We start from the raw sequence: 24,211 nt of genomic DNA, 5'->3' as shown, positions 1-24,211 counted from the left end.
TTTACACTACATCATGCGTCAGGCCTAGTTTGGTTGTGAACGACTTTCCGGTGAACCATATTTATCCTCGAAAAAACTCCAAAAATCTACAAACAAATAAAAGAAACTGTTTCGTCTTTTATTCGTTAGAGTCTGTTTGGTAGTTAATGGTTGCACACCTTGAACTATCTGATTTCGTTAAATAAATTAAAAAATATATTTTTTCATCTAATGATTACGAAAAGCATTTTGCTGTTCACGCGTGGTTTCCTGATCAAAGGAAGTAGCGGTGTGAAGGAAAATTTAGGGATGTCATCAAACAAGCTTAGTTTAATTTAATTGTAAACCACTTTGACAAATATCTGTATCTTTCATTCGCCTTTCGAGCATAATAATTATTTCTTAAACATCAGCCTCCTGTCGACAAGGACCAAACAGACCGTGGACAGCTCTGGCTGTCGAGGAGTTAATTACCCGGGAAAAATTAACGCCCGGGTGGAGTATGGGAATATTTTGTAACTATGTATCGAGAGCTTAATTAAATATGCTAAGCAAGTAAATGCCGCGTTTGGTGCAAAGTGAACATTAAATTAATGAAATTGATGTATGATAACTGTGTCCACAGAGGTAAAAATGAGTGATACCCGGTTTGCAACAATGTCCCGACGCACACACTCAATAGCTTCTTTGAAAAATGTCCGAAACGTCGTGTTTGACGAGCCCAGAAAAACGAGGCAGTCCGCCAATACGACATATGCTAATATTCCTCGTTTATATCACGTCTATCAGTTGCTTGTATGATTAATTTCCATTATTCTTGACCGGAAACGCTCCATTGCATTCTAAGTAAGACAACCTTCCTCACCCTCCCCCCCCAACCCGGTATTTAAAAACTCTCCATACCGACAATTGATATTAATTAATGATGCATATTCCAGATGGTCGACTGGTAATCGTAAGCGCGCAACGAGTACAGGAGAGGTCATCGAGGCCGCGGGTTCGAATCACGCTATAGGAGTTATTCTCAATCTGGCTTGGGGGCCGAATAACTTCTCCCCGAGTATGATTTGGAGCTGGCGGACAAGGGGTAACTCTCAAACTGGCTTGGGGGCCGAGTAACTCCTCCCCGTGAAATTTGCATTTTGATTTTGTTGTCTTTTCTATTTTTTCCCCCTATTATTATTATCATCTTTGTCTTGCTTTCCTTTTTCCCTTTTTTTTTCTTTTTTTTCTCTGAACAGGTATCTCTTTAGGCCACCGTTGTATTTTTTCTGTTACTGTTTGGTAAGTGTCAGTTGTTTGTTTTTTCGTTCCTTTTTTTCAAAAAAGATGTAGTATTTTTCTCTCTTTTGATGTTATTTTCATCGTTATCATTTGTTCAATTTATTGTTTTTTTTTCTCACAATTTTCCTTATTTGGCTCATGAAAGTTGAGCGACAGTTGCACAGCAAATTAATGTAAAGTAGTTTCAAATCGTCGCCCATAAGTAACTAAGCGCGAACAGTAAGAGTTAGTGTCAAAAAGTTTCTATCGAAGTCTCCTTTTTTCCTTCCATTGAAATAGAGCTAGAGCTTTGAAAAGTAGGTCAGCAATTTTACTCAAATCCTTTCACTCTTTTCCACTTTTATGATCCCATTTAATGTGGAAAAAATATCACCAAGCTCTTCAATTAATGTAAGCACCAGCCTCCTGTTGACAAGAACCAAACAGACCGTCGATTAGGCCCCTATGGATTAAATTGTGCTTGCATAATCTAGGGGATTGGGCACACCGGAAATAAAAATTGCGTCTGTCCCAGTTCTTACATTCACAGGCAACAAAGTGGCGTCAAAGAGTAAAATCACTGCCTCTCTGGAATTAAGTACTGTAGCTAATTGTGTTTTATCAGAGAAAGTATGTAACTCAAATAATGAAGATATCCTGCTTTATTGACACTAAATGAGAACGATTGTTTGTTTTCAAATGAGTAGCACAATTTTAAAAAACGAGCATAATTTGGAAGAAAGTCGAGCAGTACTTTTACATGGAGTCTACAAAGTCTCCTATACTTTCTGTATCTCACCAGCACCTAGACCTAGTCTTTCCACGGCCACTTCAAGCTCGGTTACAAAGTTGGGTTGACTCATTTTGAAAATATGGCGGCAGAATCTCTGGTCTTTTAACTCCTAGCTTTTCCTTTCTTTAGAGCCAAATCTCATCCAATACACTTCTACGTCAGACACAAGAAAGAAATATAAATATAATAAGGAAAAATGTCAGATCGTTGGAATAAATTGCGAGATCAATTCAAGACAAAAAACATTGATTTGGACGCCGAGTTTGAGAAGTTCCTGAATGAGGTAAGCTAAACAAATTGTGTTTAAACTTCAAAAGAGTGACATTCAGAAATTTATTCGACTTTCTTAAACAAAATTGGATGGGATATGTGTTTTCAGAGAGTAGCATAATTAATGCATGGCGATTTAGTTTTCTACAAGCGCCTTGTAAGGGTGGATAGAAACGAGAGGAAGTAATCTTGATCTAGGCAAATGTTACATACTTTCATCGACTAATTCCTTATGCAAGCTTACACAGCCTTGTACTAGGGGCATATTTTGTTTATTAATCAGGTTATCTTTTGGGATTGTCTTTTCTTAAAGTTCTTGCTACATTATATAAACTATTGTGAAGAAGAACTATCCTTTTGGGAAGAAAAAATTCTGCTTATTGTAGATGGATAATAACGTTTTATTATCATAATATTATTATATGGAAAGACAGTCCTGAGATAAATCTGAGCATTCTGATTGGTTGTTACTTGGTTAGTTTTTTGTCATATAGACCCCTTCCACAGAGACAGTTATAAGCCATGTATCTGTATCTTCGTTTGTGAAAGCTGGCAAAATCAAAATAAACAAGTTAATGGTCTGAGTTCCATGTAATAAGCTATGAATGGCCTTACTTGTTCGAGCCCTACTGTGGAATATTGGCCCTCAGTCATTATTGTATGGACCTTGCTGCACTGTCATGTCTGTATTGCTACAACCTTGTGCCAATATAACTCAGATGTTCCTCATGCTTGGTTAATATTAGAAATTATTATACTTCAACCTAGTGAGGAACAGGAAATGTTCACAGATCTGTTTTTGTTTTTTTAGTCCATGTCTGATGAATCCTCCCTTGGCTCTCCTCGCATGAAGACTCCTGATCTGAAGGCAAAGCCTCGTGGACAGATGCCATGGTGGGCAGAGGAAGAAGATGATGATGACAGGAAAAAAACTGAGGCTGTTCGACAAAGTTGGCTGAAACCAAAAACTTCCAAATTGGGAGAAGGAAAGCCAGAGCTAGAGACAACAAATAATGTATGATGAAAGTGAAACATCCTGTTTTTGGCTGTTTTTTTTTTTAGTTTATAAAGCTCACTCCACCTTCCACTCAAACTTTCTCTTGTTCATTACTGCAAAACCTAATTTACAAACTTGCCTCTGTAAATTTTACACAATAAACAAATGTCCTGCATTGCTAGCCACAAGATACTGAAGTACATGTAGTTCAATGATGGTACTCAGGCAAAAACGCCAGCACAAAATGTTGTTGGATTCAAAAGATAGTCATGTGCTCTTAACAATAATAAAAATATATTTAAAATAATAATAAAAAACCTTTATGTCATGAATAATATTTATCAAATACTTTCAGGATACAACTGCTGCAGTTGCCACACCAGAAGCACATCCTGATAAAAGTGGTGGTACAGCAATGTCTCGTGGAAGTTATGTTGATACCTCAGCTCTGTCCATGAGTAAAGACAGCCTAGAAGAAGGTAACAGTATGTAGTGTATCTAGATCGAGAAAAACACTTTAATCAGAGGAGGCTTACTCTTTAAATGTGCACTTCCTAAATTTCTCTATAGTGGTTTATGTATCCTTAATAATTGATGATCAAGAAAATGCTTCCTTCGCCCATTTTCATAGCACAATACTGAGTTGATAGTGTAAATTAGCCACTATGAAGAGTTTTTCAAGCTTTAGAACCATATCTACTCAGTTGATAAAACCAAATCATCCTGTAATAGCCCCCATGGATGCAGCACCACAATTTCTTTAGAAGCTTACCTGTTTTACGGCACAGTACTTTTTTTAAATATCGTTACCCACCCTCATGTTATGTAAAGCTTTTCACAGTTAAACCATGCATAAGCTCCCCCAAAGGCAGTGAGCTCTTACCAAGAAAGGTGTGATGTGTGTGTATGTGTGTGTGGCTCATAATTAACTCATTATTTTGTTTTAAGCATTCTTGTCTCCTCTTTGATGGCAGGTCTGGCAAAGTCCATGGAAAAGAAAAAGCCCTCACATGAGGAAATACTGAAGAGGTTTCCTGTTTTTTGTTTGATCTTACATTTCTTCTCATTCATGTTAAAGATTCCTTTTTAACTAGTTTTAATCACAGATGCTATTATAATTAATATTATTATTTGGTTTTTTAGCTCTAATTTGATAATTTTTTAATGGACCATTGCATGTTTCTTGGGCGGTGGTTGGAAAGTTTTAGCAGATTTTATTTAATTAGTGCTATTATTGTAAGTTACTTTTATTATGTTTAAATTTAGTGGAAACCTGTAAATTAGCTCTATGGCAAAGTGTTTGACCATGTTCAATAAAGGTATTCTTATCGTCAGCCTTTTTTGCCTTGCACTAATTGTGAATGCTGCATTCCTTGGCAAGGCACATTAAATCCCTTGATAATCTTTATATGGTTTCTGGTGTTCAAGACATATATAAAATAGCTTCTTTTAATAAATTGCATTACTTTACTGAAAACTCTCGGTTAACATTTTGGACTGTTTTAGGCTTGGATCAGAAGACTTTGAGGACACTTTAAGCCACAGTGGTATGTTTGTTCATGATTTAGATACACTTATTTATAATTCATGTCAATACTTTGCGATAATTTTTTCAGTATTTATTCACAACAATTAATTATTTTTTCACTCCTAACTTTCATGTGATTTTGTCTTCTGTAGATGAACCAAAAACAGGAGCAACTACTAGTCAATCCTCTCCAGTTCCCCAATCATTTTCTGCCAAGCATGCCAGCATGGGACTGGACACCATGAATGAGGTAGCTGACAAAGAAAGATTCTTTCAAGATATGGAGGGTGGCTCATCATCAGTAGATTACAACAAGAAACTCAAAGAAATATCAACTTCTGAGTCAGCCGATGTACAGAATCAGTAAGTACTTTGGACTCCTTGATGGAAGTGTTTAGATCTCTGACGTTACTAAATTATAAGGTGGCCTGGGCACATCTGCTGAGGTGGCACCTCAAGAACACAACAATTGGGTTCCATTTTAATTCTGGGCATTTTTATATCTTCCCTGCCACTCAATTTCTACAGCAGGACCCAACATAACATTCAGCTGATTGCCAAAACTAAGGGAATGTGACTGTTTGGTAACTAAAAGTTATTTCAAATGCTTGTCATAAGAAGGAAACCAAATTAAATACTTTTATCTTGTCCTTCATGACTGTTTACTAGTGCTGAAGACACAAAATGTGAATCATAGTTTCTGTTTATTTATTTATTTATTTATTTATTTATTAGGCAAAAACATGTAGTTTGCAAATTGGACTTTTGGTGACCAAAGCCTGCTATCTGGGGATTAAAAAAGAAAACAAAAATTTTTGTAATTGCCCCTTGGTGCTTTTGTGAAAACATGAATTCCATACACTCACTAAGGAGGGTCACTTACCGGTAATCCCTTAGGATTGTCAGTGACCATTATTACAAGGTTTGAACTCTCCAAAGGAGGAGTTTATTGTAATTGATTCAAACAAGAAAACAAATACAAAGTGTGCATTTTGTTGGTTTTTAATTTGAGTTTTTCAATTTTATTATGTGGATCTCAAGGTTTGACAATGAACACCTGCAAGCAACAGGAGCTGAACTGGGTGACTCTATATTCAATGTAACAGGTTGGAGTACCATTTATGTACTAATAACGGTAATAGGATTGACTGGAGTCCGAGTTGGTTTTTTAATTTATACGAGTTGTAAACAAAATGCGATAATCACAAAGCAGACTCTGGCTTTTTTAATGACAAGTATGACTACATCTACAGAATTTAACAATAGTTAGTTCTATGGCCAATTTATTAAAACGAAGTTCCTGTTGGTTAGACTTATTCCAGCATCATTTTTTGCTTGCCACTCTTTATGATCATCATGTCCTTGGAGGTTTTAATTCTCGTGTTTTAAGTTTCAAAATGACTGCTAGGCAGATTCTTTTTGAAGGAAAAAACATTGTAGTGATAATGATGAGAATATAACAGACAGTTCTGTCAATTTGATAATAACCGTAGAAATCAACTTATAATAAACAGTTACCGGTATTGTCTGTAGAGTCAAACTGTGTAAAAGTAAGCCTATTTTTCACTCATGTCTTCAGGAACTTCTGATCAAAGAGACAAAGCTGTTGAAGAGGTAGAGAACGATAAGTTGGGTGGTGAAGACTATAGTGATAACTTTGAAGAAGGAGAAGAAGAAGAAGAAGGAGAAGTAGACGATGAACATCCCGATGATAATGACACTGAACAACCAGCAAGGCCTTCAGCTCCGGTATGATGCAAGTTAAAAAAGGAAAATTGTGAATCAATGAATGAAAGGCTTCTTTAAGGCGGTGTTGTGTTTTCTACACCAGCTGTAATGTCCCAAGGACAGAAGACCTTTAAGCGTGCGTTATTTATTAAGTGCTTTGTTAAGGTCGTTTAATACAGAGCAATTTTCGATCGAGTGATAAAAAGTAGTCTGGGATTGGATTGGTTTTGCTCTACTTCGCTGTATGATTGGTCCAATAAATCGCTTTGACGTAGGGCTAACGCTCGAAACGTCAGCTTTTAAACTCTTTATAGTGGCCAATTAATGTTATCAACCTAGTAAATTACTAAATTACCCTGTTAAAACCAATCACGACTTGGTCGCCCGCGTTTTCCCGCGATTTAGGCAGTGTGGTTGGTTTTACTTTGAGTTCTTATTGGCTCTTAAAGGTATATTTCTCTCTTCTGATTGACCTTTAAGATTTCTTTGCTTTTGATTTGCGACGCTCAGTCGAAAAGCGCTCGTATCGCTAGGAAACTCTTAATACTTTATCAGTGTGGTGAAATAACTAAAATGCAGGCATAGACAAAACGAACAGGTATAGTTAAGGATGTCAAATATTTATCATGACTGCAACTAACGAGCTTGAAAAAGTAAGGCTAATTTTTTTCGACATGCGCAAAGATATAAAGTGAAGAGACAGGACAAAAACGTAGATGAAAAACTTCGGGTATAGGTTTGTTTCAAACGCTGCATGAAGGAGGAATTCTTTTCGCTTACCCTTAAAATTGTCTTGATTTGCGGTAAATATTAATACTATAATTCTATTTTCCATTTTCTCACTAATAAGGAGCCTGCTGAAGTAGCTAAACCGAGTATGCTGTCCAAAGGTTTGTGCACTTTCAAAATTCAAACAAATAAATCCTTTCGATTTTACGAGTCATTGTTACGGTTGGAGAGGACAACTGATGTGTGTAGTAAAACCATGAGGTAATCATTTGTTGGGGGTAAACAAACACCAACAAACCAACAGAATGAAGAAATGGGGCACAAGAGTGGTTAAGAATGCAAAAGATGAAAACGAATTTCAGATGAAGATCTGTAGACAAGATTTTCAACACGTGCAGACCGAGACCTATCTTATTATCAACATTTTCTATTAAAAATTTTCAGCTGTTTCGAATGTAATCTACAATTTCACTGGTTGAAGCTCACTACTGTTTGTGATTGGCTAGGAGAATTTGCGCCGCCTTCTCGACCAAGCAGATATACAAAACTAGAACCAATGGCTACTCGTTCCGCGCGCTTTTTTGCCGCGTTTCAAGCAATTTTTTTTTTTTACTTTAAGTTTCCTGGACTGCTTGTGTTGTTTTCGTTTGTTATAATTGCCTCTTGTGATGAATTTTTTTGTTGTTTCAACAACACTTTGTCGAGTAGTGCACCCATACGAAGGTCAGGGATGTTCTGATCACTATTAGTATCAACAATTATCAATTATTGTATTGTTATTATGTCAGTCGACATCAATAATTGTGATAATATTTTTTGTAATTCAATATTCGGTTCAGTAGTTCCTTGTGTATTTTTGGATTGGAAAAACATAATCTCTTGACCTTCGTTGAAAATTTTCTCCACACTTTTTTTTTAGTTTCTTTGATGGAATCTTTAGATTCTACTTTGGAAACCAAGAGACCTGCTGCAGCGCTGAATCTTCTATCACAACAAAACAAACCTCAAGTTGGTGTCTCTTCTGAAGGTCAGTAATGAACACTGAGCAAATTTAAATAGAATTTCTGAGGTCGTCCGGGATTTCATTGGTATTGCTTTACTTCGCTTTGTGAAGTAATGCAAAACCTCGCACTACCCTGTTCCCTCGCAACCAACGAGGCGCTTAATCCTTATATACGCTAAGAGTTATTGGGATCTAATTTCTCTTTGCTTCATCACCGCGGAATTAGACATTAAGGTCTTGAGGATCAGGAAAATCATCGCAGACTAATTCAGCTTGTGATTGTCAAATAAATTCTACTTTTAAGTACGATAGAAAATGGAAAGATAACAGTATGGAGAAAATGAATATTAATGTTAGGGTGCAATGGGTCAACTAAAACTCGTCGCCCCTCGGTAACTCTCGTTTTTCGTGCTTAAGGCCTACTGCCCATTATTGCTACTTTCACTGATTCAGTTTAGTTTTACGACTCTCAGTAGAATTGCACTCTAATATTGTAAAGAGATGTACAAGTAATTTTTCCTCGCTTGGCTTCCCCTGGCAACGAGACACAGCAGTAATATCCTTAATCGTTAAAAGTTCTAAGTCTTTAGGGACTTTGTAACAACTCACTTTTACTTTCAAACATATAGGCTCCCTTTGGCTTGGAGATCAGAGTTGAGGTTCTATTAATATTATTTTTTTCAGGATCGAAACAGAGCCCGACGTCCAAAAATGAAAGGCAAGCATCTTTGTTGAGGACCGGACCTGATTACGAGGCGAGTGGAAGTACAAGAGACATTCACGAATTGCAAGCTGCGCTGCAAGCTGCCCAGCTTACTGTTACTGGCACAGGCTCCAAATACTCAGGTACTCAGCGAGAGAGCCAAAATAGTAGCCTACTTAATAGACTGAGACGGAGCATATTACCCAGATTACAAGCTAGAGTTGTTTCCGGTCTGGTTGTTTTGGGAGTATCTCGCCTTAACTTTGGTTTTTCTTTCTTGCGCATTTCTTCCTTTTTTGAAAGAGCTCCGGATTTCTATGCGCAAAGACGCTTTTAACCTGAAGCATTTAAGTAGTTAGTCAAAATGTGTATTCGTAATATTGCTATCTTTTATCTCCCTTTATGTCCATTTAATTCGTTATTGAGCATGTTTTATCAGTTATGAACCTTTGAAGACTTGGAAGCAACGCTTGATCGGGTTTCTTTTTTTCCCTAACGATGCCAAGTATTCTGTAGATTTACTTTGCGAAATCGTCCTTATGTCGCTTTTTTTATTTGTTCCTACGCTTTCCTTCGTCCAAACTAGCTACCCAAGATGCCCTCGTAATTGAAAAAAATTGAAATATGTTTTGGTTAACTTGAGTCTAGCTTGTGCCAGACTGTCGGTCATTAGAGACGAGCGAAAAGGCAGGTGAGCGAATTTCAGCGTGGATCTGGAAAGGAGTGGCCAAGGTGAGGCCTTTTCCTTTCGCTCGCCCACTTTTTCGCGCGTCTCCACAAGCTCACCGCTTAGAATGAGCGAATTTGTCTCCAGTACGATGCTTCAGTTCTTGGACTTGATTCTAAATCTTGATTCTAAATCGCGTAACTCTCAAACCATTTACAGGTAATTTCGATCTTCCATCATCTGAAGCAGCGAGACAGAGTACGGACCAGCCGGACGAACGGCAGATTGTCATCGAAAAAAACCAACAAGGGGAAACGCGTTCTCGGGGTTTCGACCTAGAACCGGTTGTGGTGACGGATGACTGGGTTTCCACTAAAGACGGCGGTGTCATACCTAGCGAAGAAAAGCTAAGTTCTTTAAACGAAGAAGGAGGGTTTGGATTGAAGCCTGTGCGGGCAAAAGACGATCGTAAAGCGGGCATTGAGTCTAGTGTCGAATCATCTGATGAAGGAACACGCGTAGGAACTGTGTCAGGCACAGGGGAACAACGCGGTCTGGATTTGGCTCCAGCGCTAGGCGGATATACCGAGGAAGGGCGAGGATTTGATTTGCAGCCTGTTGATGATGCAGCTGGCTTCAGTCTGCAGCCGTCACCACAGGCAAGAGGCTTCGACTTATTGTCTGCTGTCGCTGCGTCGCCTGGGGTGACTGAAGGAGGGCGGGGGTTTGATTTACAGCCAGAAAAAGAAGGGCGTAGTTTTAATCTTCAGCCATCATCTAAGGCAAGGGGTCTAGACTTTAGCCCTGCGGCTAGCAGCTCGTATGGAAATACTCAGGATGGGCGTGGGTATGACCTGCAACCGGCAGATGAAAGGAGTGGTTTCAGCCTACAGCCTGTCGTGAACTTATTGCGAGCGGAAAAGGAAGTGCAAGAGGATGATGATGATGATGACACTCCACCCCCGGAGAGCTTGCAGAGTATTAAGAGTATAGCACGAGCAAGGAAAGGTGCAGGGGGGAATAGCCTCAAGAAGAGCACCGAGACAAGTATGTCGGGTAAGAAAGCGTCAAAGTTTAGCAAAGAAAAGCCCGGCAAGAAAACAGCGGTAGTAGAAAAATCGCAGCACAAGAAGGAAAAGGGCAAAGCGTCTGGCAGTTATGCAGACATGAGCAGTCTTTTTAAGCCTTCTCCTTCATCTGGTCCATCCTGGTCTCCCACACCCACTATGAGAAGTAGTAAACCGAAGGTTAGTCTTGTCTCTGAGGAAATGTAGTCCGAATTTTCATCCATGAATAAACCGTTTCAAAATTTCCTTTGCGATACCAGCATTGTTCCATGAAACATGGATTTTATAGGACCCCCTGCGTATGGAAGACTGGTTTATTAAAAGGGTTGTAAGGTAACGTTATAATACCGTTACTGTAAACTTACAGCAAACCGAGAACTTTGACATTTCGCGATCACGAATCTCGATCATGTCAATATGTCGTTGTGTTATTGTATAATCTCCCACTTAACATCTCAAAGAGGTCTTCGTTTTTCAGTGGATCTTAAAAGTTCACCAAAATCCTTCAAATCAAATTTCCCAACAAGAAACCGGTGTAAATTTGAAAAACTTGTCTGGTACAGTAAGCTTATTTATTTATTTATTTTAGACATCCCTTTAGTTTTTTGAATTATTCTCTTTTGTGATATCTTCCAGACCAAGAAATCGTTTGGTGCGAGTAAAAAACTACTTGCTGAAAGTCCTGCTGCTTCAAAACCGACTAACACAAGTCCGTCAGCAAAAGAGCTGGCTGCTTCTGTTGAATCATTTGCAAACTACTTAAAACATATCGTCCGACCCGGAAATGAAGACACTGAGTCACCACCGGCAAGGTGGTCCGAAGACGAGCCCGCCAAATCGGTCTCGCGAACATCCTTCCGGAGACTGTCCGACGAACACCGACTGTCCCGCGAAAGGGCATTGCAGGCTGAGGTGGAGAATTGGCAACTTGCATGGAAGGACGAGAAGAAGAGGAACGACAAACTGATTGCGGATATGGCGTCCCGCGAGAAGGAGTGGTCACGAAGAGAGGAGAGGTGCCGTCTTGAATATGAAAGTCAGATTCACGAGGTCAAACAAGAGCTATTTGTTATGCAGTCAAAGTTTAACGAGACTGAGAAAGAAGCTGACGTGAGGAAAAGAGTAGCAGCTGGTGGAAGGCTAGAGGTTAGTTAAGCAGAGCCTCATTACAAATTACCAGACATTATTGACATAAATTTGCTTTGGTTTAGCTTCTAAATGCTCTTCTTGATTGGTTAGGCGAGACTCACGCCACTTACTAGCTCAACCAATCAGATGCTTACCCTAACACTTTTATAACTTACTTAAACGCGTTTTCCCGCGTTCGATTCCTTTAGCGCACCTCTTTCATCCCTCTGAGGCTTTTCTGACATTTGTCTGTTAAGTCGTTAAGGTTTGAAGGGCTCTATGAAATTTTCTGCAACGCTCCTTTCTGGAAAAAATTATTGTTTTTTGACAAAGATTGCAGCAATTTTCCTGCCAAAAAGAGACCGCAGGTTCGCGCGTAAGAGTCCTCTTCGTTGGCAGTACTGTTTCCCATCTTAGGATCCTTTAAGTTGATACATTCCGTCATCCTCATGTGTTATCTCCTTATTACAGTAATGTTAGGTTAAGAAGACCGCATTTGTTGTACTCTTTCTCATCAGGTTGCTTCTGAGGAGGAGATGAAAAGGTTGGAGAAGGAGGTTCGGGAACAAGAACAACTTTTAACAGGATATCAACAAGAAAATGAACGGCTTTATAAAGAACTCAAACAAATACAGGCCAAAGAGAAGGCGAGCGAGGCCAGGATGTTCAGTGAAAACCAAAAGCTGGGTAAGAAGAATGTCAGATTTTCGATGCGCTTTTTTTAGTTAAGTTGCGGTTTTTTTTCTTTTGTCTTCTACTTGAGTTTGTGGCTTGTAGTGGAGAAGTGGGAAGGGGAAAAGACCGTCGGACGGACGAGGAGACGTACTGGCGGGAGACATGCAAACTGGGCAGCTAGGGGTGTAGGAGCTTTGCCTACACCCTGCCTGAACTAATAAACTAAATAGAAACATTGAGTGACAGGAAAGCTGGTAGACTGATGAACAGTTAATTTGGCTTTATCAACTGAGTTAATTATGTAAATTGGCCATCGTAAAGAGTTTCTAAAGCTGACGTTTCGAACTTTAGCCCTCTATTTGTTCTGAGGGGCTAACGCTCGAAACGCCAGCTTTGGAAACTCTTCACAATGGCCAATTTACATTATTAACTTAGTTAATAAAACCAAATCATCTAATAGCGGAGCTCGCAGAGCGTAGCCCTATAATTATACAAAATAGTAGTAACCCACCAAAAAACTTGGATGTACGACCGTACGACCGTACAAGGTGCTACTTTTAACATGCGTGGTCAACTGTACCGCGGGCATGCCAACGCCACGGCTTTGTCCAGTAGTCCAGTGGTCAGTGCACTGTGCTCCGAGTCGGAAGACCCGAGACGTGTGGGAAAAAAAAATGCGAGCTCCGCTTTTAGGCTTGGCTAAATCTATATATTATTACCTTTCACCGACGCAACAGCACAGTTTCATAAGAAACATACCCCTTTTGTTGGTAAACAATTAGACTGTCCTACGGAGACATCAACAGAACGACTATAGATGGACATACATGTAGATCAACTGCCAGACAGTTGAATATTGACAAACAATCTCAAATACCACTTGATAACTTCAACTGGTGGTCACGATAGAACTAGTAGATGTATTTTTTGCTGTAGCATCAGAACTCGCCATCCTGAAAGAGAAGATAGAACGACGAGAAAGCGGGGGACCTGGATCAGACTTGCCAGCTCCAGGTTCTGCCACACTAGGCGCGGATAAAATCTCCCAATTGACAGTAGAGGTGAGGTCATTGCGGAGACGAGTGAGTGAGGTACAGGACGAGGCGGATGAACTGAGACGAGCAAAGCAAGAGCTGGAAACACGAATTAGAGGAATAGAAAATGAGAGAGATGCTGCAGTGAAACAAAGCAGTCAAGTTTTAGGTTGGTATTTACGGTGTGGTTAGGAAGGTATAAGGAGGAATGTGGTATACCTGTGGTACCCCTGTTTGTCCAGGGAAATTGTTTATGTATAAAACAAAACTTTTCCAATGGTATCGTTCTCGGCATGCTTCATTGTGCAGATGAGTTACTGCTATGGGCTTCCCAACAGGAAACGAGAAATAAATACATAAAGTAACATAATTTTTAAAGAGCAGATGAACCAGTCTTTATAGGAATGATAGAAACCAACATGTCGGAACTAGTGCACGCTGAATAGCCCAATCTCGTTGCGACATCCTCCTTCGGTGTCGAGAAACAGTCATTCACGAATTTATTCAAGAACAAGCCGTCCAGAAGTGTTTACAAGAAACTTGTAAACTGTTAGTCAAAGAACAAGGCTTGTCATTTTCGATCGAGAAATAGTTGATTTAATATTCCTAAAGCTTTCAGAACTTTTTTATCCTTATTTTGTTTCAAGGGCAGTTGAAGAAACTTCATTTCATCATTTCACTGACGTTGGCCATGGCTCGTCAAATTTTTTTGAAAGGCCAATTGAAATATAACAATTTCAATCCTGCCTTTGATCGTTTGCAGGCTCAAACACTAGAGAAATCGCCGAACTTGAAAGTCGACACGCAGCAGAGGTTGAACGCTTGCGCACTAAGCTCAAATGGTATGCTGAGACCCAGGCCCTTCTCGACCGTGATGCAATCACGCTGAAGAAGAAAGAGGAAGAAATCAGTGAGCTTAAAGAAACTGTTGTCCGGTTACAGGCCCAACACGGCCAAACAGTGGCAGAGAAGAAACAAAGGGGAGTGGAGAGGGCTAATGATGCAAGGCGGATTCAAGATCTAGAGCGGCAGGTGAGGTGGCGGTGACGTTACACTAACTCTTTACTTTATGTAATATCTTAGTTCCTAACTTGAAGATTTTGCGTGATTCTCCAAAATTTATTTCAGTACAACGCAGAGACATTCAGTAGGTATTTTAGACATCAACAACGCTTCGTACCTTTTTTTAACGGAAAGGTACAAAAATTGAGATTTAAAGGAGGGTTTTCTCTTTTTCTGGAGCACACTCCTGCTTTAAAAAGTTTGAAAAATGACTGAGTAACAACGGTTATTTTGACGTAAAGAGTTTTGGGGAGTTCAATTAAAAATTAGAGAGATGGTGGGCATGCTTCATTGAAAGTTTATAACAACTAAGAGGTTGCTACATCTGTTGTCACCTTCTTTTAAAGGTCCGTGAGATGGAGGAGATCATCAAACGCCGATATCCAAACTCCCTACCTGCTCTTATTTACGCTGCTGCCTCGGCACCAGGCCAAGCTCAGCCCTTGACGACCGAGTCACCTCGCAAACATTCTCCGACTTACGCATTCCTCGAGAACCGAGTGAAAAAGCTCGAGGCTGAACTTGAGGATAAAGATGAGGAAGCAAGTAAACGAATACGATGTGTCGAACAAAAGTACAATGCGCTGAGATTGGAGTATGAAGATAGAGTTAAAGACTTGGAGCAAGATTTACAGCGCGCAAATGAACGGAATGAAAAAACAGTTAGATCAAATACGCTCACTAAAATTTTCGAAGAGGAGCTACAGAGGGCGCGTGAGGCGAATGACGAGAAAGTTAAGCTGCTTCAGACTGAAATAGAAGTCCTTCAGGACGCTCTGTCTAAAGCAACAACGGCTGAGGGTGGAAAGGCTACTCGTAGGAAGCGACTTGAGTTAGAGAAACGAGAGACTGACGATGTAAGTCTCGCGATTCAACCTCTTCAGGAAAAACTCGAAAAGAAGGAGTTGGAGTTGGAGGATTTGAGGCAAACATGTAATCGATTGCAGCGTGAGAGAGAACAGATGCTTGCTACAGAAGGTCACTTAGTGGATAGGAATACGAGTCCCAAACCAGACCCTCTTGTTGATGACTTAACACTAGAGAATAAGCGCCTTAAGGAGCAGGTCTCGCACATGTCTCTGGATATGGATCAACAACGGGTTCGTTACCAGGCTTCTCTAGCGGAGAGCGAGCGAAGTACCCGGCTAGCTCGCGAGGAGGCAGCTGACCAGCTGGCAAGTGCGCAGGCTCAACACAAACGTGAGCTTGATCAGCTTAAGGCTGGTTTTGCTGCAGAACACGGGTCTTCCAAAATAGCTGAGCTGAAAAGTCAGCTAGCAGGTCAGGAGATTGTTATTCAGCGACTTAAGGTGAAGATGACTGATACAACTGTCAATGCAGAGACAATAGCAGCGGCAAAGGTGAGGATAAAATAATGTCTACTCTGTTGAAGATGTCATTTCCTTGAGCTTAATTGCCGTGTGAAATGTTAGTAGACTGGAAGATAAAACCCTTTTTCCCTCCCTTCCCGGTTAGGTTGACTTTGGGTAGCTGCTTATTTCAGCCTATGTTCTTGTATAGTCTATGGTTGGCTCCTACCGCACCCGAAACCTTCCGGAAGTGGCGCGCGGGGGGGAGGAGGGGAGAGGGGGGCGCTAACAAAGTTGTAGAGACGTGTTTATTCGACGACGAGATGGGTTGTGAAGGTTGTTAAAGCGGGGGGAGGGGACAATCATTTGGTCGTGGATCTTTCTTTATCTTCTTTAGAATCCGTGTAATAACCTCATTTAAAAATTTAGGGTTTGATAAATACACTGAAGGCAGCTATCGTCCAGATTTATTATTCATGTGCATTCTTTGACTTGGGTGATCCTTGCAATAAAACTTGAATTTTGTGTCTACTCATTATATCAGTTTCCCATTCGTAATGTCCTTGGCTTAGCTTGCGCCTGTAACGGAAAAGCGAATGGTTGGAATTTGTTATGAAATGGTTGGTCATTCGTTGCTGGAATGTATTTCGAACCCAGCTCGACGAAAAGGAAGGGAAAGCTTGCCGTGAACAAGGAACGTCCTATGAATTTTTTTGGTACTTGTTCTCGGTGCTAATCGATTTCTTGTTCATGTTAGGTTCGTGAGGAGTCTCTTCAACAGCAGGTTGCTCAACTTCAAACAGATCTGAGACGTGCTAAGAAGATGTTTACACCCGAAATGAACCACTTCGACTCACTAGAGACTAAAATTGTAGCTCTTGAACAAAAGCATTCTCAAAGAGAAGTGGACTTACAGAGGGTTATAGAAAAAATACACCTTACGGCCAAGATCGAGAAAGAAGAAACAGAGGCAAGATGGAGACAGGTTGTACGTCAAAAAAATCGGGAAATCGAGAAATTTAGATTTGAACTTGACGGTATTCTAGAAGTGCTTAGTGAATTGAAACGCCAGGGAGTGGTCATACCCTTCAGAAATGGAGAAGGGTTTGCACCTTAAAGGAAGCCTTGCTTGTTTCCAATACACCGTGAGCAGTCTGGGCCCCTGTGGGCCACAATGCTAGTTCTTCACTGTTAAAAACGCTAGTGTGGTTATGAAATGACGGTGTGAGAGCTGTAGTTTCACTGCACTACACAAGCTCAAGGAGACCAAGTGTTGATAAGGCTTTATAAACGGAAAATGTCACTAGCCTTGCGGCGGAACAAGAAAGGAATGCGTGTCCAGCTGGTCACTTGCTGGTATGGGTGAAATACAAAAGGCTTGGATAACTGAGTAACACATCAGCGCGCCTTGTAGTACAGATCGATCTGTGGGCGACAATGCAGCAGTTACCTTTCCACGTTCATCGATTAATACATCTCCCAGTGTACGCTCGAACTCGATATGTGCTATCGACTTATTCGAGGTTATGGAGAAGTGAAAGGAAGCAACAAAGTCTAGATCTGCTATCAGTAACCCTTGGAAACGGTAGGAACTTTCCTTCCACTCAACATGTTGAACTTCGCGCCATTAGTCTATCAAAAAGACCCTGTGTTTGCACTGAAAACGACAAGGGCTTGCCTCGAAAAAACAATAAACAAATCACCGCAGCAAGAAGGACAATATTTTCGGAAAAGGATAAACGAAATAGTGGACTTGTGTTGTGTTCATTCCATGACGAAATTAAAGTATATTTCAGATTGAATCATAAAAGGAAGAATAAAAACGATGAGAATCAAATTTCCAATTCTATTTGCAGTTTGTATTTCAAGCCCAGCAATGTCTTTACCATCCCTGTGTCTTCCGCTTGCGCTTTTTCCTAAGTTTTGGTCTCCAAACTGGTTCAATAAGATCGTCATCTTCCTCGGGTTTTGTCTCGTCCTCAGGTCTCATTTCATCTTGTTCTTCCTCTGTTGATGGCTCTTCGGGTACTATTAAGGGTTCCCTTTTTTAGAAAAAAGCAAATGAGCCTAGAAGTGAATTTATTGTGGTTATCCAAAATGCTTGGGGTAAAGCACCCGTAAGCACAATAGACAAACCTGAAAATCTGGTGGTAATCAGACATGCTTTCTAATAGGTTTAAGCCAATTGCCTTGTATGAGCAGATCTTTCTGCCCCTTTCGCTATCGTGTAAGGGCACTTTTAAGGAATCCCAGTCGTGAGAAGTATGCTAAATTCTAACAGCGTAGTGTTGCAAAAGACCGAAGACCGGTAAAATTGCGGTAACATTGCGATCACCATTTTTCTCAGCACCGGAAAAACAAAACTTTTTGTAGAGATCTTTTCGCGAGAGAGGGTTCGTCTTTTTTTAAATTTGATAAAAATGTAAAGCCTTTGCTCTGATCATGGGCTCTGCTCTCAAATTTCCGTGCCCAAACCACTTCCTTTTCCTTTTTATCTTTCCGCTTACCTTTTTCGTCGTAAGTAAGCCAGTATTAAACCGTAAACCGCGTAGATTGAATGCGAGCAAGCATAGATAGCTAAGGAGCAAATGAAAAAGTAAAACAAATCCATCATATCCAGCGGTGCTGTTGGCTTGTAATTTTACCTAAAAATTAAATAAAACTGTGACTATAACTTTTGAGTCTTTGACACTAAATACATGAAATTACTCGCACGAACTGAAAACGTACTTACGTGATGCAAAGAGATCAGAACAACAAAATGTTTAATTTCTTTTGAAGTCCACTGATATAGAAAGAGGTCCAAAAACAGCTATCCTGGTAGGCTTTTAAAGACTGACCGCGTATCAGCGTTAAAAGGAGCGTCACTTTCGTCTTTGTGTTCCAACGGAAATTCTGACGTAACAAAGGAATTTGAAACAAGGAGCGCGCGCTGTGACGCGCTGAAGAGCTAGCCCAGTTCCGCGTGACGCTCGAGCTTCAAGTCATCCACTTGCATAAGCACTGAGAGTTTGTACTATTATCATGTCTCCCAATACTACACATTTATTTTTTTTTTTTTTCACTCATTATGAGCACCACTATGTGAGTTAACTTCGAGCTAAGTTAGCAAATTAATTAAGGGGGTGAGTTTCTAAAGAAACTGTGGTGCTGCGTCGGTGGGTGAGTATAACTGGGTACTTATCAACCGAGTTGATAACGTAAATTGGCCACCGTAGAGAAACCAGCTGTTCGTTGTAACTAACACAACTATCATTATAAAAACATATGAATTCAGCATCAACCTCGTCCCAAGGTTTTTATCCTCGAGGGAGTCGAGGCTCACTCAGCACGTGCTAATCTCTGAACTCATTTGCATTTTGCGGTCTCTCGCCCTGTTTCCGTCCGACGAAAACAAAAACCACCAAAAAAACAGACCAACTATTCGAGTACAACTTCCGAAGCTTGACCAATGGAAAGGGTTTTTTGTGCTTTTATAACTTGACATGACTGATAACTCGCCTCAAAGGTTTGCACAACTGAACAGAACACTTGGTAGGAATGAGAATGAATGTTTTGTGTAGGATTTTTTGTATCCCATAGTAGTTTCATGGAATTGATAAAATTTTAAATTTACCCCTAGAAAGTGTTTCTATCTTATTTATCGAGAGGATGGGATTTCCGCACAGCCCCACATTATTGGAAAACAAAGTCGTAGTCCCAAAGGCAATCTGCTGTTTTCGCCACTGTTTTCTTTATCCAAGAACTGTATGGATATTGAATCATGGGTTGTGCGGAAATCTTACTACAGAGGGTAGTTGGTTTAAGCCAGTTAACTTGTCCTCCGTTACAACACAATTTACACAGATGAGGTGATGCTTTTTTCTTATAGATAAACGGTTACGAGAGAATAATACAAAGTAAGGCTTTCGCGTGGAATGAGTGGACATGAGAGAATTACACCGAGGTAATAGACCAGTTGTTAACTACCGCCAGAGGGAGGATTACATGGTTTTCAGGGAGAAGCGAAGAAGCATCGGTCGTCGTCAATAGAGTATAAAGGTGGATATATACAATTGAGTGCCAATTAACTGTGAATGAGTAGAGGGGGGGAGGGAAGGGGTAGGCGTAACAATACTACAATGCTTTACAAGGGGAATTAGGTATTTTTTAGTGACAAAACCAAAATCCTCCAACCTCCCTTCCCTCCCCCGGTGAAGAAAAGTGACCGGTTTCAAAGTATGAAAAGGCTACAAATCCCGTGACAACTCACTGATCAAAGAAAAAAAATTGACTTTATCGTTCGGACCAAAACTTTCCAGCCTTGGATCGTATAATGAAAAAAGAGAGCAGGTGACCAGGCAGAGGGCTTCTTTCACGTTGATTTATTTCAAACAACAAACAGGAGCACCGTACGTGCAGCGCAGCCTGTTTACCATATTACAACGGATAATTAATAAAACGTTTTGCTCGCTCGACTCTTGATATAGCCGGCTTCGCTCATTTTGTTAACTCTACAAGCAAATCCTTCCTGTAATGTAATTTTCAATTCATCTATGTATGAATTTATTTGAATTTCTGGTTATTCGTTAATATCTTAATGTTTCATATTCATATTTCTTGATTGCAATGTTCTTGAAATGCACTCTTCACAACAATTTTGTCAATATTTTCACCAAAACGAATAACGTCTTTAAGTGACAAGTAGCTTCTTTGTCAACAATGATTTCTTTGACATCCTTGGTTTAGAAAGGCGCCAAATATCACAGGTCCTTCAGGAAACACTATAGTGGAGCTCATTTTAGGGTCCCTTATTTCGTGTCACCTACTCATCTCCTCTACTGAAGCCAATAGCCGGCTCATATGCCTAGGATCTGATATACCCGCAAATTGGAAATGTCTTTCCTCCATACCAGGCATGGCTGCCATGTCGTCATATTCTACTTCAGCAAGACTGGTGATATACATGGGTAGACCTAATGAAATCAGCCACTCTTCCATACTTCCCAAGCTTCCGAGAGGATCTCTTGCAAATTTTAATTCCGATACGTTACAGGGAACCTGTGGGAATCGTAAACAATCAAATGATACACGAAAAAAGGAAGAATTATTTTTCAGTAACAACAGCTTATCCCATGCATGTTTAAGTAGATATGATTTTTTTTTTCGCTAATTTTTTTGTCTTGCGCGTGGGATTTCGTCGAAAAGGAGGGACTGCCATAGTCTGCCGATTCCTTGGCGATTTGTCATCAGTGAAGAGAAAGCTATTCTATATTAGTAGATCTTCGGGTATCTTGTCACAAACGTTATCTGTAAGAAACACTTAAAAGTGATGCGTCACTCTTTTTTTTTAACTTACATCGACTTCAATCGTTGTACCTTGAAGCGAAAATAAGTTTCCGAACCGAATCAACCATAAAAAAGGCCAAAAAAATTCAGCGTAATTTCACTTTGTCTACTTACAGCTGTTCTACCAGCTTGCTTTAGCTTCCCGACTCTTAATCTCTCCAAAATATTAGCGAGTTCTTCGTGTGATCGGCGGAGTTCTTCAGCGTATCGGTCCACAAGATTCACTGGGACACCCCAGCAACCATTCTAGAAAGAAAAAAATATATTCGTCGGTTAAATATACAATAGAATACATTTACGGCAGTATATTGCTGAGTGTGAGGTTTCTAAACAATAGCAGTAGTCTGTTGTTAAAAGAAATACGCACAGAATTAGAGTCGATTTCTCATTCGGGAACCAGGGAAAACTTCCAAGTTTCTAGGATATATAAAAATACCATCAAGAAGAAAAAAATCAAAAAGGACGGCCATCGATAGAGAAGATTGATACGGTCTGGTAACAAACAATTCAAAAAATCTTGGAAGAAAAATTTCAAGATTTAAAATAAGCTGCGAAGCTTAGTTCAGGTTTTTATCACCCATAACAGCGCACTTTCTGACAACGGATTTAAGAACGAGGCCCTTCAAACTAACCAGATTCCAACAAACTTTGAGCTTCTAGGGAACTTGATTGACTCTTTATCTCCCATGAGTGACCGAGACAGAATTTCTCCTTAAAATATCAGTGCAGTATCAAGCAGATAATTGATGAGAATACAAAAAAATATCAACTTGACGATTATTGGTTGATCCTATAGCAAATTCTCCCTGCTAGCATCATAAATTGTATGTTTGGCAGTAAGGAGACTTACTGACGAGATCTTGGGAGTGGAAGGGTTAGTGATTAAGATCAAACAGACGTGCATTGTACGTTAGCTTATACTTACCGCATCTGTGTAGGGTTCCTGAGTTAGATCGATGTGCTCTATATGCAGTTTTCTTTCCACCATCTCCCCTAATGAGTGCGAAGCTCGTTTAACTCGTGGCACCGGAACTGGCGGCGAAGAGTGGTCCTCCGCTTCGTTTTTCGAAACTTCTAACTCAGTTCTTTTCGAAATTGACGGCTTACTTTCTACTCTAACCATGTTTGTTCCCATACTGCCGCTGCTAGATTCCCCATGGGTACGCGTAACTCCCGATTTTGTCCCCTCGACAGGGCGTGGTGGGGGCACCGCTGTATACAGCTCATTTCCTGTGTCTTGTGTTTCAGCCTGTTTTGCGCGCGGTCTTGGCTTCGGTTTGGGTTTCGGTTTAAGCTGTGGTTTCTCGCTAACGTTGTGAACTGAAGGCACTTTATAAATCTCTTCGGTTGAAGCCGCTAATTTTAAGTCCTTGCCGAACTTTCCTTGTTTAGCATGCGGAGGACTTGTTTGAGTCTCCACACTACGAGCATCCGTGTCTTCCTGAGCATTTGTTGAATTCTTGGGTCGAGGTGGCAAGGGCGGTGGTCTGTGTCTGGGCTTTATTACGCCTTCGCCGGTAATTTCGTCGCCTTGTTGTTTTACTGGGGCAGGTTTAAGGTGAACCTGACCCTCCAGTAGCTCGCCTCCTGTCGCTTTTCCTATTTTCGGTTTCTGACTTTGATCATTGTTAAGCTTTGCAGATTCAAGAGTTTTTGTTTCGAGTATGGGGTCATTCGATATAACCTCGTTTGCCAAATCTTTTGATAGGGACGTTTCAACTGCTTGTACATCATCGGACTTCCTACGTTCCTCTGCATTCTTGGAATTTGGTCGTGTAGGTATTGGAGGAGGTGCCCTGTGAGGTACCGACACTGTGGACCCTGGTCTAGATGGCACATCAGGGACCCTTTTCGGGGAACCTGCGGAATTAGATGAAGGAATATTCCTTTGGGTCTCCATCACAGGAGGCGACGCTTGTCTACCAGGGAGGGGTGGTCGAGGCTTCTGATCTTGCTGTAATTTACCTAGGGAGAAAAACCAAACTATAAACAATTGACCAATGTCAAGAAAATGCTTGTAACTATCATGAACATGACTAACGTCTCCATCAAAACTTTGCATCTCCATGAGTAAATAAATTTGCTTAACCAAGTTGTCTTTCATAATTTGAAGGCCTCTTCTTTGCGACGTATTGACTTACTTACTCAGTAACAACTTACCATATTTTAGTACTCAAAATAATGATTCATCTGACCAGGTATATACATTCAAATTATTACTTGCCTGAGATTCAACACAATTTTCTTTCTTGCTGAACCAGAAAGTATCATCAAAACCTAATGGGTATCGTGCTTTTTTTTTTAAATTTATAAATTGGTGATTCTACAAGGAAGCTATGTGCGTACCATCTCCGCTCTCTGTAGCAATATTGTCAACAGACTGAGCTTGCTTTCCCAAGACCACTTTCATCTCAGACAAGAAGTTGGGTTGCCTGTGTAAAGGGGCACTAGTGACCGGTTTGTCGTCCGCCCTCCCCATGCTATCTACACTGCTGGATGAGCTGTGCTGTGACTGAAATGAACATGTAACAAGACATTACTGAAGTATCATAACAATATACAGAGCTGAGATTGAACTGAATTTCGGTAAAACATCGAAGGTCAAGGCACTGACTTCTGGGGTGTAATTTAAAAAGCGAGAGCAGAATCTACAGCGTAAGTTGAAAATTTGAGAAATGTGAAGCGATTCCGTGATAGAAACTTCGTTAACATTCTGTTTGAGCGCGAATTAGCATCAGTTTTTTTCTCCATATTAACCAAAATCAGTCGAGAAACAAATCCTATCGCATTTTGCTCCACATGATTCTAATACAGTACGTTGACGTTAAAAAGTTTTCTTTCAGACAAAAGGGGCCGAGATCTATCTTTCGTCAAGAAAGATTTGAAAGAAAATACGCAAATTTGTTAAAGGCATCCGCGTAAGTCTCTTTTTTCGGTTTTCGGTTTT

At 40.3% G+C, this 24,211-nt stretch overlaps 2 protein-coding genes and 1 long non-coding RNA gene across 3 annotated transcripts in view; 1 reads left to right on the top strand and 2 right to left on the bottom strand.

Annotated features, from left to right (window-relative positions):
• The first annotated feature begins 2,075 nt into the window (after positions 1-2,075).
• LOC113666325 (uncharacterized) lies at positions 2,076-17,759 on the top strand. Its single transcript, XM_027182097.2, has 18 exons — positions 2,076-2,318; positions 3,117-3,320; positions 3,658-3,781; positions 4,277-4,331; positions 4,809-4,849; positions 4,983-5,193; positions 5,872-5,936; positions 6,410-6,579; positions 7,409-7,448; positions 8,207-8,314; positions 8,975-9,136; positions 9,880-10,907; positions 11,364-11,873; positions 12,374-12,542; positions 13,467-13,733; positions 14,328-14,596; positions 14,974-15,987; positions 16,694-17,759. Exons 1-18 carry the CDS (start codon positions 2,232-2,234, stop codon positions 17,051-17,053), a joined length of 4,884 nt encoding a protein of 1,627 aa, XP_027037898.2. The 5' UTR covers positions 2,076-2,231; the 3' UTR covers positions 17,054-17,759.
• On the bottom strand, positions 16,320-18,829 carry LOC149041711 (uncharacterized). Its single transcript, XR_016179166.1, has 3 exons — positions 18,671-18,829; positions 18,444-18,581; positions 16,320-17,978 (listed from the first exon to the last, which is right to left on the bottom strand). It is a non-coding gene; the product is annotated as an uncharacterized LOC149041711 (long non-coding RNA).
• Positions 18,830-20,285: 1,456 nt separating this feature from the next.
• The window catches only part of LOC113666328 (uncharacterized), a 15,481-nt gene continuing 11,555 nt past the window's right edge, over positions 20,286-24,211 (bottom strand). Inside the window, exons 11-14 of the mRNA XM_027182105.2 lie at positions 23,611-23,776; positions 22,190-23,229; positions 21,379-21,510; positions 20,286-20,976 (exon numbers count right to left, since the gene is read on the bottom strand). Coding sequence (XP_027037906.2) covers positions 20,737-20,976; positions 21,379-21,510; positions 22,190-23,229; positions 23,611-23,776 — 1,578 coding nt within the window. The 3' untranslated portion in view covers positions 20,286-20,736. The remainder of the gene's footprint in view (positions 20,977-21,378; positions 21,511-22,189; positions 23,230-23,610; positions 23,777-24,211) is intronic.

Source organism: Pocillopora damicornis, chromosome 8, assembly GCF_964200805.1.
Source record: "Pocillopora damicornis chromosome 8, jaPocDami1.2, whole genome shotgun sequence".
Lineage (NCBI taxonomy): Eukaryota > Metazoa > Cnidaria > Anthozoa > Scleractinia > Pocilloporidae > Pocillopora > Pocillopora damicornis.
The sequence above is the reverse complement of the archived record's forward strand: the minus strand, read 5'-3'. Positions and strand labels throughout refer to the sequence as shown.

Coding starts and splice junctions, on each gene's coding strand:
- LOC113666325 (XM_027182097.2), top strand. CDS start 2,232: ATGTCAGATCGTTGGAATAAATTGCGAGATCAATTCAAGACAAAAAAC. Junction 8,315..8,974: donor AGTTGGTGTCTCTTCTGAAG/GTCAGTAATGAA, acceptor TATTTTTTTCAG/GATCGAAACAGAGCCCGACG. Junction 15,988..16,693: donor AGACAATAGCAGCGGCAAAG/GTGAGGATAAAA, acceptor TGTTCATGTTAG/GTTCGTGAGGAGTCTCTTCA.